This window comes from Neoarius graeffei, chromosome 13 (genome assembly GCF_027579695.1).
Source record: "Neoarius graeffei isolate fNeoGra1 chromosome 13, fNeoGra1.pri, whole genome shotgun sequence".
Taxonomy (NCBI): Eukaryota; Metazoa; Chordata; class Actinopteri; order Siluriformes; family Ariidae; genus Neoarius; species Neoarius graeffei.
The window spans coordinates 48,002,676-48,018,855 of record NC_083581.1 but is presented as its reverse complement, the minus strand read 5'-3'; the positions used below and the strand labels follow the sequence as shown (position 1 = coordinate 48,018,855).

Here is a 16,180-nt window from a genome sequence, read left to right as displayed (position 1 = left end):
CCAATTCTAAGACCCGATTCCAAATTGTAAATCATGTAAAAAGTTAAGGGAAGGGACTGTTTTGATTTGTTTGTTTGTTTGTTTTTCATTGTATTTTAATATGCAGAAAGTCTGCAGCAGGAAGCTTCCTTCTAAAGATTTTTGGTAGTGACTGGGGCTGGTGTTAGGTTTACCTTATTCAGTGTTAAGCACTGCTGTTTAGGCCAGCCAGCAGCCAAAGAAACCAGAGGCCATTGTCCAGATCTGGCACCTGTGGACAGAATGTGGACCCTGCCAGATAGCCCTGCACAAGCCAGTCAGACCACAGTGCTTCCACACGCTAGTACTGCATGCCCCATAAACCCAAATGCCAACAATACCATTAAGATATAACACACTAACTACCTGTACATGTGCTAAACCTTGCTTTGTTAACAAAGTGTTCTTTTTATATCTCATATCTCTATTTGCTCATGATTGTCCAGACTGAGACCTAAAAAGGAAGCTGACTCTTTCTCTATGGAGGAAACACCATGCTGTCATCTGGTCAACTTTTCTAGGTTTTCTGCCTGCCAAAAAATGAGTGAAGGATACATGCCATGCTATTTGGGGAAAAAAAGAAACAAAAACTCCTGTAGTATTAATAAATTACTTCCTTTACAGCTTTTAAGTTAACCCAGGGGTACAAAAACACTAACAGAAACATGCACAGCTATCTATACCATCTAAAAATCCACACATAACGTACACTGATCAGCCATAACATTAACCCACCTATCTAATATTGTATAGGTCCCCATCGTGTCACCAAAACAGCTCTGATCTGTCGAGGCCTGGACTCCACAAGACCTCTGAAGGTGTGCTGTGGTATCTGACACCAATACATCAGCAGCAAATCCTATAAATTGCGAGGTGGGGCCTCCATAGATTGGACTTATTTGTCCAGCACATCCCATACATGCTCAATTGGACTGAGATCTGGGGAATTTGGAGGCCAAGTCAACACCTTGTCTTTGTTATGTTCTTCCTTGGACCACTTTTGTTGGGTACTAACCACTACATACCAGGAACAACCCACAAGACCTGCTGTTTTGGAGATGCTCTGATCCAGTCATCTAGCCATCACAATTTGGCCCTTGTTAAAGTCACTCAGATCTTTACCCTTGCCTATTTTTCCTGCTTCCAACATATCGACTATGAGAACTGACTGTTCACTTGCTGCCTAATATAAGCGACCCCTTGACGGGGGTTTCACTTCACCTGTCAGTGGTTTTAATGTTATGGCTGATCAGTGTAAATACCCTTTAATAAACAAAATAACCTTCTGCATTGGTGCAAAAGAGTGAAACTAAAGAAGAATAAGAAGGTCTTGATTCAAGGCCGTGCATTAGCCCAATGCTTTCAATGGAGATTGTAACACAGCAAAGAAGTCAGATTTGATTCTATGCCTCTCGGAGGCCTCTTTGGAGTTGTAACGGTTGACTCTATTAGCCTGAATAAGTCTGAATATTGTACGTGTTCATTTGTCTGTGTTCGCAACAAAAATATAATATCTTGTCTCAAGTGCATATTGTATTCATACAGTACTTTGCAAAAGTCTTAGGCACATGTAAAGAAATACTGTAGACCAAAAATGGCTTAAAAATAATGAAGTGAAATGTTTCAATGCTAAAAAAATACTATAAATAGCAGTATAACAAAGTTTGTATGAAAAAATTAGTGTGCCTAAGACTTTTGCATAGTAGTGTGTAATATATATACACACACACACACATTATATATATATATATATATATATATATATATATATATATATATATATATATATATATATACACACACACAGGGTGTCCCAAAAAATTTACTCACTCAATGCATTTATTGTAATTTAAAGAGTGAGTACATTTTTTTTGGGACACCCTATATATTAGTATCTAAAAAAAATTTAGAATATCGTGAAAAAGTTTTTTTCTTAATTTCATTCCAAAAGTTAACTTTCATATATTCTGTATTCATTACATGTACAGTAAAATATTTCAAGCCTTTTTTTCTTTTACTTTTGATGATGATCGCCTATAATTCATGAAAATCAAAAATCCAGTATCTCAAATTATTAGACTACTTCATTTTGAATTTGAGTAAAACAGTATAAATACCATGTATCTCTCGGTCTAGTTCAGTACACGCAACCACAATCATGGGGAAGACTGATGACTTGACAGTTGTCCAGAAGATGATCATCGACACCCTCCACAAGGAGGGTAAGCCACAGAAGGTCATTGCTGAAAAGGCTGGCTGGAAAAGGTGCACAAGCAACAGGGATGACCACAGCCTTGAGAGGATTGTCAAGAAAAGTCGATTCAAGAACTCGGGAGAGCTTCATAAGGAGTGGACTGAGGCTGTGTTTTACTGGGAGTTATCCAGGTCAACTGTGTTTTATCAAGTTTAAAGTCAATGGTCATGGTAAAGGAGCCCCAACCAAGTATAGAGTGTATAAATGAACACACTTTCAGAAGTTGGTCATTTCTGCATTGTAAATCCCTTTTTGATTGATCTTAGGAAATATTCTAAGAATGTGAGATACTGGATTTCTGATTTTGATGAGTTCTAAGCTATAATCAAAATTTAAACAAAAAAGGCTTGAAATATTTCACTTTACATGTAATGAATGTAAAATATTTGAACGTTTACCATTTTGAATTAAATTACAAAAAAATGAACTTTTTCATGATATTCTATTTTTTAAGATGCACTAGTATATGTCCTTATATATGTATGTATGTATATATGTATGTGTGTGTTACAATGTTAAAATGTTACGTGTCTGTTACAGGTACATAACAGACAGGTGTATATGGATTTCATCTGCTTTACACCATAAAGTGTGTATGCACTTATGACGTCTGACATTCTAGGCTAATCTATTTTGTGGGCTTCTTTTGAATTCACGTGTACCCAGTCAAGATCTCAAAGCCCTGTGACGTACATCTCCATGCCGTCATTAAAAGTGAAGACGGTAGTGGTGCTGGTGGTGTTGGTGCCCTGTTTCACATCCCCAATGCTCTCATAAAAGTTCTCGCAGGTCATGGCCCTCTCTAGCCCCTGCAGAGGTCCACAAGACTTCTTTTTTGCCTTTAATGTGCTGCTGCACGGCTTCTCTCTTTTTGGCATGGGGTTGATGGTGGCATAGGCTTCGTCAGAATCAAGCCCCTTAGGCCAAGTGTTCTCTCCCACTGCCTCGTAGCAGTGCTCCCCTGATGGCCATGATGCAGGTCCTTTAGAGCCCTTCTCTCCAGAGCCTATTTGCCCACTGATCTGCTGCGTTGACCCCAGATGTTCCTTCTTCAAGGGTTTACAGACGGTCGAGTACATCTCAGAGATCTAGGGAGAGAGAAACCACAGACTAAGAAACACAATGTTCTGCCAAAATCCAGCCAGTCAAAGTAGATTGTATAGTACAAACTGTCCTGAGGAGCAAAACACTAGTTTCCTGAAAGAAGGAAATAAAAACTCCCCGACACATTTATGAAATGATTTCTGTAATTTCAGAAACGCCTGGAGAAGTTATATTATCACAAATATTATTAGCACAAAGGTAATGTAGGTCATTTGATGAATGAAGTTGGTTGCCTAGTTAGCCAGATTTAATACTCGTGCTGCCTGCTATTTATGCTAATAAGTTTTCGTTTGTTCATGTTCATTCACCGTATGTATATAATCCTTTTGGTTTGAGTATTCCCTCAATCCCATTTAGACCTGTCTAAACATGTCTAAACAAGTACGGTGGTTTGTGTGCATGTGTGTGGTTTGAGCTTGCAGGGGAATGTATGCTAAATAAATTTGCTTGCATACAGCATAATTATGACCCACTTTGACAATGAGAGCCAGTGCCAATGTAAATGCTCTTATCTTCTGGAACTGGCTTCAGTGTTACCTAACCGCCAGATAATCCTGTTAAACTTTTACCACAAAAACTGACCAGAGAGAACACACATCTCAAACTGAGTTAGCTGCAGAAAAACACACAGTGATTCAGATAAAGCCCTGCAGTTTTAGTCTGCGTGCCCCCCATCCCCCACCAATGCGCACGCGCGCACACACACGCACACACACAAATGTACAGATGCTAATATTATAAAGGATATTTTACACGAGTGATGCCTACCATTTCAAGCCAAATGGCATGTGAATGTGTAATGAGAATTTGTAGTAAAGAATTCAGTTCAGACAGAGAGTGACCTTTATGGCATTTGTTTGTCAGTGTAAGGAGGGTGGTGGGAGAAGAGAATACTTGGAAACACAATGATGTCAGACAACTGTGCTATCGTTGTGGTGTGCTGTAAATAAGCCTGTTAATAAGACTGCCTAGTTGAAGCACCACCCCTGAACACAGAGCTCAGCGAGTGTTTCTGCATTTGTCCTCACTGTGTTTTTCCTGTGTTAATTAAGCTCAACCTTGCTTTGTGTTGAGCGATGTGTACTCTTCTGTGTGGGGGTGTAGGGGTCAACAGATAGAAATTTAAAAAAAAAAAAACTTATAAAACTGCAGCTGTTGAGAAAACCTTCAGAGGGTTGTAATTTTCCCAGATTGCCATTGGATCCACCAGGGGAACCATACTTGACAGTGATTAAAAATGCTGTTTCCACAGCAAAGCTGCTGCAGCACGGCGCTGACCCAGTAGGTAGACGTGTACTGTGCTGTGCGGGGGAGGAGGGAGTCAGCAGATAGAAGTTTCAAAACTTACAAAAATGCAGCTGTTCAGAAAGTGTTGTTCATTAACCGACACTTACTGACTCACTCACCCAGTCCAGTCCAGCTAATTTAATTCAATTCAGTGACCATGACAGCAGTTAGAATATTTTCCAAGAACTGAAATGACAAGGAAATGTTAACCCTGGTGGGAACCCATCCCTGCAAGGATAGGAATATGCTTAATTACCTTGCCCAAGATGGAGTCCACCAGGGGGCGAAGTACAGTTTTCGGTCGGGTTTGTTTGTTTGTTTTGTTAACGATATTACGGGAAAATAGCTGGACCAATCTTCATGAACCTTTCAGGATAGATGGGCATTGGTCTCAAATAGAACCTCCAACATTTCAAGGGTCATCCAGTCAAGGTCACCAAAAAGGTCAAAATCGTTTTTGTTGTGGCTACTGCCTCATATAGAGGCGCTAGCCACTATGTCATCGTGCTGTAAAAATGTAAGAGTGTAACAATCACGTACTTTGCATGCGCACACACGTGTTCCAATTGAAATGACTGGTGAGTGTATACAATTCAGTTTACCATTCGAAATAAATGGACTAGACTAAAGAAATTGCTTTCAGACATCTCATCTCATGGGGCGGCACGGTGGTGTAGCGGTTAGCGCTGTTGCCTCACAGCAAGAAGGTCCGGGTTCGAGCCCCGTGGCCGGCGAGGGCCTTTCTGTGCGGAGTTTGCATGTTCTCCCCATGTCCGCGTGGGTTTCCTCCAGGTGCTCCGGTTTCCCCCACAGTCCAAAGACATGCAGGTTAGGTTAACTGGTGACTCTAAATTGACCGTAGGTGTGAATGTGAGTGTGAATGGTTGTCTGTGTCTATGCGTCAGCCCTGTGATGACCTGGCGACTTGTCCAGGGTGTACCCCGCCTTTCGCCCGTAGTCAGCTGGGATAGGCTCCAGCTTGCCTGCGACCCTGTAGAACAGGATAAAGCGGCTAGAGATAATGAGATGAGCCCCCCATCTCATCTCATCTCATTATCTCTAGCCGCTTTATCCTGTCCTACAGGATCACAGGCAAGCTGGAGCCTATCCCAGCTGACTACAGGCAAAAGGCGGGGTACACCCTGGACAAGTCGCCAGGTTATCACAGGGCTGACACATAGGCTACATCCACACGACAACGGCAACGAGATTTTATTTAAAAAAATATCGCGTCCACATGGGCAACGGATCAGTAAAATATCAGGTACATATGGCAACGCAACGCTTGCTGAAAACGATGCAATACACATGCCACACCTCTACGTGCGCTGTAAGACGGTCCCATCGGAGATACCAGAACAATAGAAGAAGTAGGACACATGCGCATAAACCCCTTCTTCTACCCGGCGTGAAGTACTCACAGGAACAAACACAGAACAACAAGAAGAAGATGGCTGCGACTACGCGAGGAAATCGTGCCTTGTGTGTGTACAAATTAGTTTTATTAGTGTGCATAGTTTTATATAACTTAATTTTCTTATTGTGTGTGAACATTTTGAAAAGCATTTTTATATAATTTATATAACTTTTTATATTGTGTGTGAACATTTTGAAAAGCAGTCTTATCCAATAAAAAAAAGAAATTCAAGAAATGGTTCAGTTACTTGTTTATTTAAAAGAAAAGCTGTATACAAAAGTGAATGCAATGCAGTGGTTCATACAAAACAGCGAGAGTGCTGCTTGTTCTAGTCATGTGGTTGTGACATCATCGTAAACAAATCCGTTCTACTCATCCAGATGACTTCGCAACGGCACCGTTGCCAGATTTTTCCACTCTGGAACCCGTTCTCAAAAAATATCGTTTTGGGGCACCCAAAACGCTGGTGCCGTGTGGACGCCAGGCCGAAACGATAAACAATTTCATCAGATTCACCTGAATCCGTTGCCGTGTGGACAGGGCCATAGACAGCCATTCACACTCAATTTAGAGTCACCAGTTAACCTAACCTGCATGTCTTTGGACTGTGGGGGAAACCAGAGCACCCGGAGGAAACCCACGCAGACAACATGCAAACTCCACACAGAAAGGCCCTCGCCGGCCACGGGGCTCGAACCCGGACCTTCTTGCTGTGAGGCGACAGCGCTAACCACTACACCACCGTGCCACCGCTTTCAGACATGTTTATGCTTATTACAGAGGGAAAGTGTGTTCCACTGAGCTCTAGCGCCAGGCCATTTCTGGGAAATAAGAGTTTCGGTCATGGCGACAGCATGTGCATGTCCACCTCAGTTTGAAGGTTTCAGTTTCGAAAACTGTAAGAGGTAAGAGTAGAATAATATAAAGTACAGACACTTGGTATATTTTACTTCTGTGATTTTTAAATTGTTCATTTTTGGATTATGCTTCATTTTTGTGGCTACTGCCTCATAGAATAAATATATATATATATATATATATATATATATATATATATATATATATGCGCTATATTTACTGTATGGACATGGTATCAGAAAACAATTTTATTTATAAGCAGTAGCTACATGGACCCATAGGGTACTTTTTTTTTTTTTTGCGATATCTTCCTTCATATTCATCATAAGTGCTACCGCGAGAGGTTTGTTTTGCCTGGCAACACTTGTTTACATATGTACAACCCCGATTCCAAAAAAGTTGGGACAAAGTACAAATTGTAAATAAAAACGGAATGCAATGATGTGGACGTTTCAAAATTCCATATTTTATTCAGAATAGAATATAGATGACATATCAAATGTTTAAACTGAAAAAATGTATCATTTAATGAGAAAAATTAGGTGATTTTAAATTTCATGACAACAACACATCTCAAAAAAGTTGGGACAAGGCCATGTTTACCACTGTGAGACATCCCCTTTTCTCTTTACAACAGTCTGTAAACGTCTGGGGACTGAGGAGACAAGTTGCTCAAGTTTAGGGATAGGAATGTTAACCCATTCTTGTCTAATGTAGGATTCTAGTTGCTCAACTGTCTTAGGTCTTTTTTGTCGTATCTTCCGTTTTATGATGCGCCAAATGTTTTCTATGGGTGAACGATCTGGACTGCAGGCTGGCTAGTTCAGTACCCGGACCCTTCTTCTACGCAGCCATGATGCTGTAATTGATGCAGTATGTGGTTTGGCATTGTCATGTTGGAAAATGCAGGGTCTTCCCTATAAGAGACGTCGTCTGGATGGGAGCATATGTTGCTCTAGAACCTGGATATACCTTTCAGCATTGATGGTGTCTTTCCAGATGTGTAAGCTGCCCATGCCACACGCACTAATGCAACCCCATACCATCAGAGATGCAGGCTTCTGAACTGAGTGCTGATAACAACTTGGGATGTCCTTCTCCTCTTTAGTCCGAATGACACGGCGTCCCTGATTTCCATAAAGAACTTCAAATTTTGATTTGTCTGACCACAGAACAGTTTTCCACTTTGCCACAGTCCATTTTAAATGAGCCTTGGCCCAGAGAAGATGTCTGCGCTTCTGGATCATGTTTAGATATGGCTTCTTCTTTGAACTACAGAGTTTTAGCTGGCAACGGCGGATGGCACGGTGAATTGTGTTCACAGATAATGTTCTCTGGAAATATTCCTGAGCCCATTTTGTGATTTCCAATACAGAAGCATGCCTGTATGTGATGCAGTGCCATCTAAGGGCCCGAAGATCACGGGCACCCAGTATGGTTTTCCGGCCTTGACCCTTATGCACAGAGATTCTTCCAGATTCTCTGAATCTTTTGATGATATTATGCACTGTAGATGATGATATGTTCAAACTCTTTGCAATTTTACACTGTCGAGCTCCTTTCTGATATTGCTCCACTATTTGTCGGTGCAGAATTAGGGGGATTGGTGATCCTCTTCCCATCTTTACTTCTGAGAGCCGCTGCCACTCCAAGATGCTCTTTTTATACCCAGTCATGTTAATGACCTATTGCCAATTGAACTAATGAGTTGCAATTTGGTCCTCCAGCTGTTCCTTTTTTGTACCTTTAACTTTTCCCAACCTCTTATTGCCCCGTCCCAACTTTTTAGAGATGTGTTGCTGTCATGAAATTTCAAATGAGCCAATATTTGGCATGAAATTTCAAAATGTCTCAATTTCGACATTTGATATGTTGTCTATGTTCTATTGTGAATACAATATCAGTTTTTGAGATTTGTAAATTATTGCATTCCGTTTTTATTTACAATGTGTACTTTGTCCCAACTTTTTTGGAATCGGGGTTGTAATCCTGCTCTATGAACTCCCAATAACTGCCAGGGGTGGTGTTTTACCATCTGGATACTGTCTTGTACACATGCACATCAAGACCTTTACTACAAAGTCACACAGTGACCTTATAAAATGCCATCATCAGTGGTCATTGTTCCCTTTAAAACCTTCTCACAGAGTTTGGCTACAGTGGTTTCAAGAGACAGGCTGGTGGTTATCTTGAGTTATCTAATGTTTTATTATAACCCTCATAAGTTGCAAAGGTTCCACATAAAATGGAGAAGGTTCTTTAACCTTCTGCTACCCTGGTGATTTAGGTAACTGAGTGTCACTACATTACTGTAACATACAAGGACGTGAAAATTAGGAAGAATTTGAGGGCCAGCCAGGGACAGCCATGCTGCCTGAACTTGTATAATAGGCTGATCTTCTCTTTTTTTCTTTCTTCTTTTTTTGAGAAAAAGCCTACAGAGAGTTGTACCCTGTGCCCTTCTCACTGAGATGAGAGTATGTTCCTGTCTGTGGTATTTGAATCTACTTCTGAGGTTTTCTTAATCCCAACATCCCCAGAGGGAATGCAAACAGTCCAAGCATGCCAGCAAGAACAGGAACTACCCACAGCAGTCTATCCAAACTGTTGTAAAATGATAATGTCTGCCACACTTTATGGTGATAGGATGGGTAACATTTTCACTGAATCTAGCTTAATTGCGATGAAATGAATGGCCACCTTCAGTACTAGTAATCTTTCCCAATCACTGTGACAGGAGGAGGGTGGACAGTTTGGGGCCAAGACTGCTTGCCTGCACCCTCTGTTCTAGAGAAAAGGCAGATGGTAGGACACTGGGCCTCATGTAAGAACCATTCATACGAACAGATTTGTTCTTAAGTTGTTTGTACGAGTAATTTAGGAGAACATGCTGCATTCACCAATCTTCTCATACTTTGAATTTTCTCTTAGGCACAAACACAATTTATGAGTGGTCCAGACTTGTTGTAGAAGTCATGTGTAATTAGTCTGCTGTTATCCAAATCCACGTTTCTCGCTAATGGATTGTATATTTTATTACTTTGAAGCAATTAAGTTTGAAAATGTATATACTTTATAATTGTGTTAACATTGTCCAGTTTGACTCTAGAAATTGAATTATAATATAAACCCAATTCCAAAAAAAGTTGGGATGCTGTGTAAAATGGAAATAAAAACAGAATGCAGTGATTTGCAAATCATGAAAACTTGATATTTCATTGAAAATAATATGAAGACAACATATCAAATGTTTAAACTGAGAAATCTTAATGTTTTTTGAAACATGTGCTCATTTTGAATTTAGTGCCAGCAACATGTTTCAAAAAAGTTGGGACACAGCTACGAAAAGAACAGAAAAGTTGTGTAATGTAAAAAAACAAAACAAACAAACAAAAAAAACCCCTGCTGTTAACTGACCTGTTGCTAGTTAATTATGTTAACTAGCAACAGGTCAGTAACATGACTGGGTATAAAAAGAGAATCCCAGACAAGCTGAGTCTCTCAGAAGTAAAGATGGGGAGGGGTTCACTGCTCCTTGAAAGACTGCGTCGGCAAACAGTGCAACAATTTAAGAATAACATTCCTCAATGTAAATTTGCAAAGAATTTGGGGATCACATCATCTATGGTACATAATATCATTAAAAGATTCAGAGAATTTGGAGAAATCTCTGTACGCAAGAGACAAGGCTGAAAACTGACATTGGATGCCTGTGATCTTCAAGCTCTCAGGAGACACTGCATTAAAGACACATTAAAAGACATGATTCTGTAGTGGAAGTCACTGTAGGGGCTCAGGAACACTTCAGAAAACCATCATCTGTGAACACAGTTCATCACTGCATCCACAAATGCAAGTTAAAACCAGATATAAACAATATCCAGAAACACTGCAGCCTTCTTTTGGCCCAAGCTCATTTACGATGGGCTAAGGCAAAGAGGAAAATGGTCCTGTGGTCTAACGAATCAAAATTTGAAATTCGTTTTAGAAATCATGGACACTGCATCCTGCGGACTAAAGAGGAGACGGACCATCCAGTTTGTTATCAACACACAGTTCAAAAACAAGCATCTGTGATGGTATGGGGGTGCATTAGTGCACATGACACAGGTGGCTTGCACAACCGGGAAGGCACAATTAATGCTGAATGATACATACAGGTTTTGGAGTAACATGCTGCCATCCAGATCACATTTTATTTCAGGGAAGGCCTTGCTTATTTCAGCAAGACAATGCCAAACCTCATTGTGCACACATTATAACTGCATGGCTCCATATTAAAAGAGTCCAGGTGCTAAACTGACCTGCCTGGAGTCCAGACCTGTCTTCCATTGAAAACATTTTGTGCATTATGAAATGATAAATATGACAAAGGGGACCCCAAACTGTTCAGTAGCAGAAATCCTACACCAGGCAACAATGGGACGACGTTTCACTTTCAAAACTACAGCAAATGGGCTCCTCAGTTCCTAAACATTTACAGAATGTTAAAAGTAGAGATGATACAACACAGTGGCAAACATACCCCTGTCCCAACTTTTTTTGAAACGTGCTGCTGGTATCACATTCAAAATGAGCATATATTTTTCAAAAAACAATAAAATTTCTCAGTTTCAACATTTGATATGTTGTATTTGTTCTATTTTCCATGATTTGAAAATCATCACATTCTGTTTTTATTTGTTTTATACAGTGTCACAACTTTTTTGGAACTGGGGTTGTATTTTGAACAATGAAGATAAAAAGCACCTGAAATAATTATGTTGTAATTAAAATTGAATTTAGATGGCATAAATTTAATCATATAACAATAGCCTAACGATAGCATCATTAACTAAAACTGGCTATTGATGCTATTGTATAACAGTACAAAATCAATATGAGCATCTCAAACTGCAAAATGACTTAAATTATGCAGTAATTTAAGGTTAACTGAATCTCTTTTCAATCTCCAAACTAGTAAGGTTCTCCTTTTTAGACTGTGTTGCCATTTTCATGAATGAACACTTCCTGACATATGGGGTAGGACACATAGTCTTATGTGGTATTAATTATGCTAATTTACAATTCTCATAAATGTGTGCTGAATTGTGTGCAGGTGGCATACATCATGTTTACAAAGGGTCATTTACATTGTTATCTAAAGTTAGGAGCATACGCTGAATGAGGTGGCATAGTCATACACTTTACAAAAAAAAGTAAGAGGAATTTTATATAGGAATACAAAAATGTTCTTGGATGAGGCCCATTGACTTGGAATGCATGTGGAAAAATGCCACCCCAAAAGGAACTGCATTCCAGAGCAATGAGGGCACAAACAATGCATCACACAGACTCACTGATGTGGCCCAATCTAACAGAAGGGCTTTAAATAATCAGATGAAGGCCACTGTCATTCTTTTGAACTAAGACGTGTATGTGGAGTAGAACCCATTGTTCTGACCATGGGACCTACCTTTCTGTGCATTTGTCCATCGGAAAACAATTTTCTTGGAACAGCTGGTTTCTCGATGTGGTTCGATACTGGACAGATTTTATGCCAGACTCAGCCAACAGCTGAATTGAAGTTTACACTCACTGTTCATTTTATTAGGACACTTGTACACCCACTCATTCATGCAATTATGGAATCAGCCAATCAGGTAGCAGCAAGACAATGTTGAATATGCAGCTGCAGAGCTTCAGAATGGTGTGAAAAGAAAACAAAGGGGGGGAAAACATCCAATAAGCAGCAGAAGAAAAATCTGGCTCCCAACCACTGCTGGACAATTTGCCAACAGTCATGAACTCTCGCTGTGTGTAGCTTCTGCCTCAGCATCAAAGGTTTCAGCTGAGCCGCATTTGACAATAGGTCATCCAACCACCTGGAAAGACACTCAGAGTTCTTTTTTGGCTTTTTACTTTTCCCATCTATCCCTGTGACATCAGCATGTCTGCCCATTCTGGGCATGAAACGTCTGTTTTGATAACTACACTTTTCCGGTTTCCAGAGAGCCCAGATTTTGTCAACACAAACATGAATACTCACTCCATTTTCACATTTTACCTCCTTATGCACAGTGGGATGAGCAATTCTGCAATTTGCCACAAAAAGCATTATTCCTATTCCCTAGTAGCCTAGGTGTAACTGAGAGAAAACTCAATGGAGGCAATGATCACATGATGAAGTAGGTCAGCCATGAGTGAACTAAGCCACAGTCGGCAACTAGGAAGTTAGAGAACAGTAAAGTTTTCACTAAGTAAGAGACCCTGGGGGTAAAACCTTGCACAGTGTTGATACGGGAAGATGGAAGGAAACCTCGAAGTAACACAGCTGAAGAACTTATTATGGGACTATTGGCAGCTGTGGAGGATAGGTTCACCTATAGATTCGAGTCTAGTCAAAAATTTTATTAGGGATCCAAGCATTAATGACCAAATGTAATTAATAATGATCAAAAACATCTTGACTTTTGTTAACAACATGGCTAATCAATCCAAATTGTGGTGTAGTTGATTTTTAGGGGGCCAACACTTAATGCTTGGAACCCTATTATGTTTGTTAGGATTTTTAGAGAGCCAAGCAACTAGTCTTTGGAACCCTATTGTTTTTGCGAGGATTTTTCTTAATACATTGCAACCCCACTATAACAAACTCTTTTACTACAAACTTTTGCATATAACAAACTAATTTCACATTCCCTGCCTTTAAAGACAATGAGTCGGAGACTTAAAAAAAAAAAAAACATAACGCGCGTTGGCGCTGCATGCTACAAGGGGCATCAGAACTAATTACAGTACTATGTACCTGTTCCGGATCATAGCGCGCGCTTATAAGGACTCTCTAAACACACAGACATAGTGAAGTATGCGCACTGTACCTTGTGTCTCGCATTACCAAGCCTTGTATCTGTGTATTGTCTTTCTGGTTTTGACATTGTTTTATGTATTTGGACTCTGCCTTTCGTCTTTGCCTCCGTCATTCTGTTTGTGCCTCGCTTATGTTTTTGAACTGTTTGCCTGCCTAAATAAACACTCTTCCTACACTTACATCCGTCATTCGCCCATTTACATGAAACACTGAGTCATGCATTCCTCTTCCCACCAGACTTATCAAGTCTGCACTCAAGTTAACAATACATGTTAACGCCATAAAACAAAGGATTAACTCACCTAGTTTAGGTGTCGCTCGCTAACAATTATTGAGAATGGTGATCAAAGGATCTTTAAAAGGATGAAATGACTACTGACAGCGCTAAACTTAACACCTAGTTAAAGAAAGAAAGAAAGAAAGAAAGAAAGAAAGAAAGAAAGAAAGCACAACTTTATTCATCACACACTTGTGAAATTTCCTCTCTGCATCTAACCTATCTGAAGCAGTGAACACACACATGCGCGCACACACACACATGAGCAATGAGCACACACACCCAGAGCAGTGGGCAGCCATGCTAACAGCGCCCGGGGAGCAGTTGGGAGTTAGGTGCCTCACTCAATGCCACCTCAGCCCAAGGCCGTCCCATATTAACCTAACCGCATGTCTTTGGACTGTGGGGGAAACCAGAGCACCCGGAGGAAACCCACGCAGACACGGGGAGAACATGCAAACTCCACACAGAAAGGCCCTTGCCAGCTGCTGGGTTCAAACCCAGAACCTTCTTGCTGTGAGGCGACCGTGCTAACCACTACGCCACCATGCCACCCTGGCAGCATTTTTATACCCCCCACCCAGCCCCACAGCACAACATAAATGACATCATGGGTGATTTGCAAGACACGAATGAACTGAATAGTGAAGATTTAGAAAACATAGCGAGTCAGTGGTAGGACATTAACAACGATACACTGGTGACCTCCGTCATTTCCATAATGGACGGAGAAACCATCACCTCTGTTCGTGATCCTTTAACTCACTCAGTCAACTGCGATAGTGACTCGGAAGGAGAAATTTGTGATTAACGAGAATGTGCCTAAAATTTCACATACAACATGAGTGTTTGGTGTGACAAGTGGGTCCATTTCAGTATTACTAACTTTTCGGTATAACAAACTATTCGGACGTCCCTGAGGAGTTTGTTATCACAGGGTTACAGTGTACTATATTTGTTCGGGTTCCAAGCGCCAAAAGTAATTGATAGGATTTTTCTTTCTTGCTTGCTTCCTCTTTTTCTTCTTCTTCTTCTCTTCTGTCTTAACACAAACACTGCAAATCAAACCATAAGTTATGAAACACGGTGAACAAATAGTACTTGTTCCCAATACTCAGGCAAGCGTGATGTGCCGGACCGGGCCAAAATGAGTGCAAGTGTTTACAGTTTGGTCTGTAGCTGAACCATGAGTCCTAGGAACAAATGCTGTGTCTGAATTTGCATAGGGGCCAGGGAAGGTGAGTGGCAAAGTCAGTACACCTGCTGTCAATTAATGTTGTGTCTGTGTGTGTTTTGCAGTGAGGATGTAAGGTAGAAAAGGAGGGAGCGAGCAACGAGAGGGGATGTCTCCCAACCAGAACACACGTCTGTGTGGTGTGTGTGTGAATGAGCAGAGCTGAAAAGCAATGACAAAAGTAAAAATAAAAGTCTGCGTGAACATCATCCCCCGCCTGCTGCGTTTCAGCATTCCACCCAACGTCAGGGACTTACTACATTCCGTCAGTACACTTCCATGCAGTACACTGCACATACTATGTACTTGCTTGAGTAGTGCTTTAATTTTGAAAAGGTAGTGTTGCCTCAAATCAAACATGGCAAGTTGTGCTCTTACCAGAAATGATGATCGCAACATTTGACCGTGATTGTTGAATACTCCGCCAAAAAATATCTGCCACCTTTTTTTGCTCACCTCTTAAAAATGAACTTACTTTTAATTTTCCTCACGTGTGTGCAAAGATATTTCATGCAACATGGAAATTACATCACCATTGATGTCAACAACATGCCCTCCTCCAACTGGCTGAAAATAGGTTGGTGGTCCTTCCCTTTCTGCTATGTACTTATGCCACACTCACAACCTGCTGTAAGTGTTTCGGACACGCACGGTAGGGATGTCCCGATCAGGTTTTTTTGCCCTCCGATCCGATACCGATCATTTGATTTTGAGTATCTGCCGATACCGAGTCCCGATCCGATACTTCTTCTCATCTCATCTCATTATCTCTAGCCGCTTTATCCTTCTACAGGGTCGCAGGCAAGCTGGAGCCTAAGGGCGAAAGGCGGGGTACACCCTGGACAAGTCGCCAGGTCATCACAGGGCTGACACATAGACAC

The 16,180-nt window shown here is 40.8% G+C and overlaps 1 protein-coding gene across 5 annotated transcripts in view; it reads right to left on the bottom strand.

Moving 5' to 3' along the window:
* Window positions 1–2,006: 2,006 nt before the first annotated feature.
* LOC132896817 (lck-interacting transmembrane adapter 1) overlaps window positions 2,007–16,180 on the bottom strand; it is an 81,870-nt gene continuing 67,696 nt past the window's right edge. For all 5 annotated transcript variants that reach the window (XM_060937903.1, XM_060937902.1, XM_060937906.1 and 2 more), the window contains one exon: window positions 2,007–3,360. In XM_060937903.1, coding sequence (XP_060793886.1) covers window positions 2,947–3,360 — 414 coding nt within the window. In that variant the 3' untranslated portion in view covers window positions 2,007–2,946. The remainder of the gene's footprint in view (window positions 3,361–16,180) is intronic.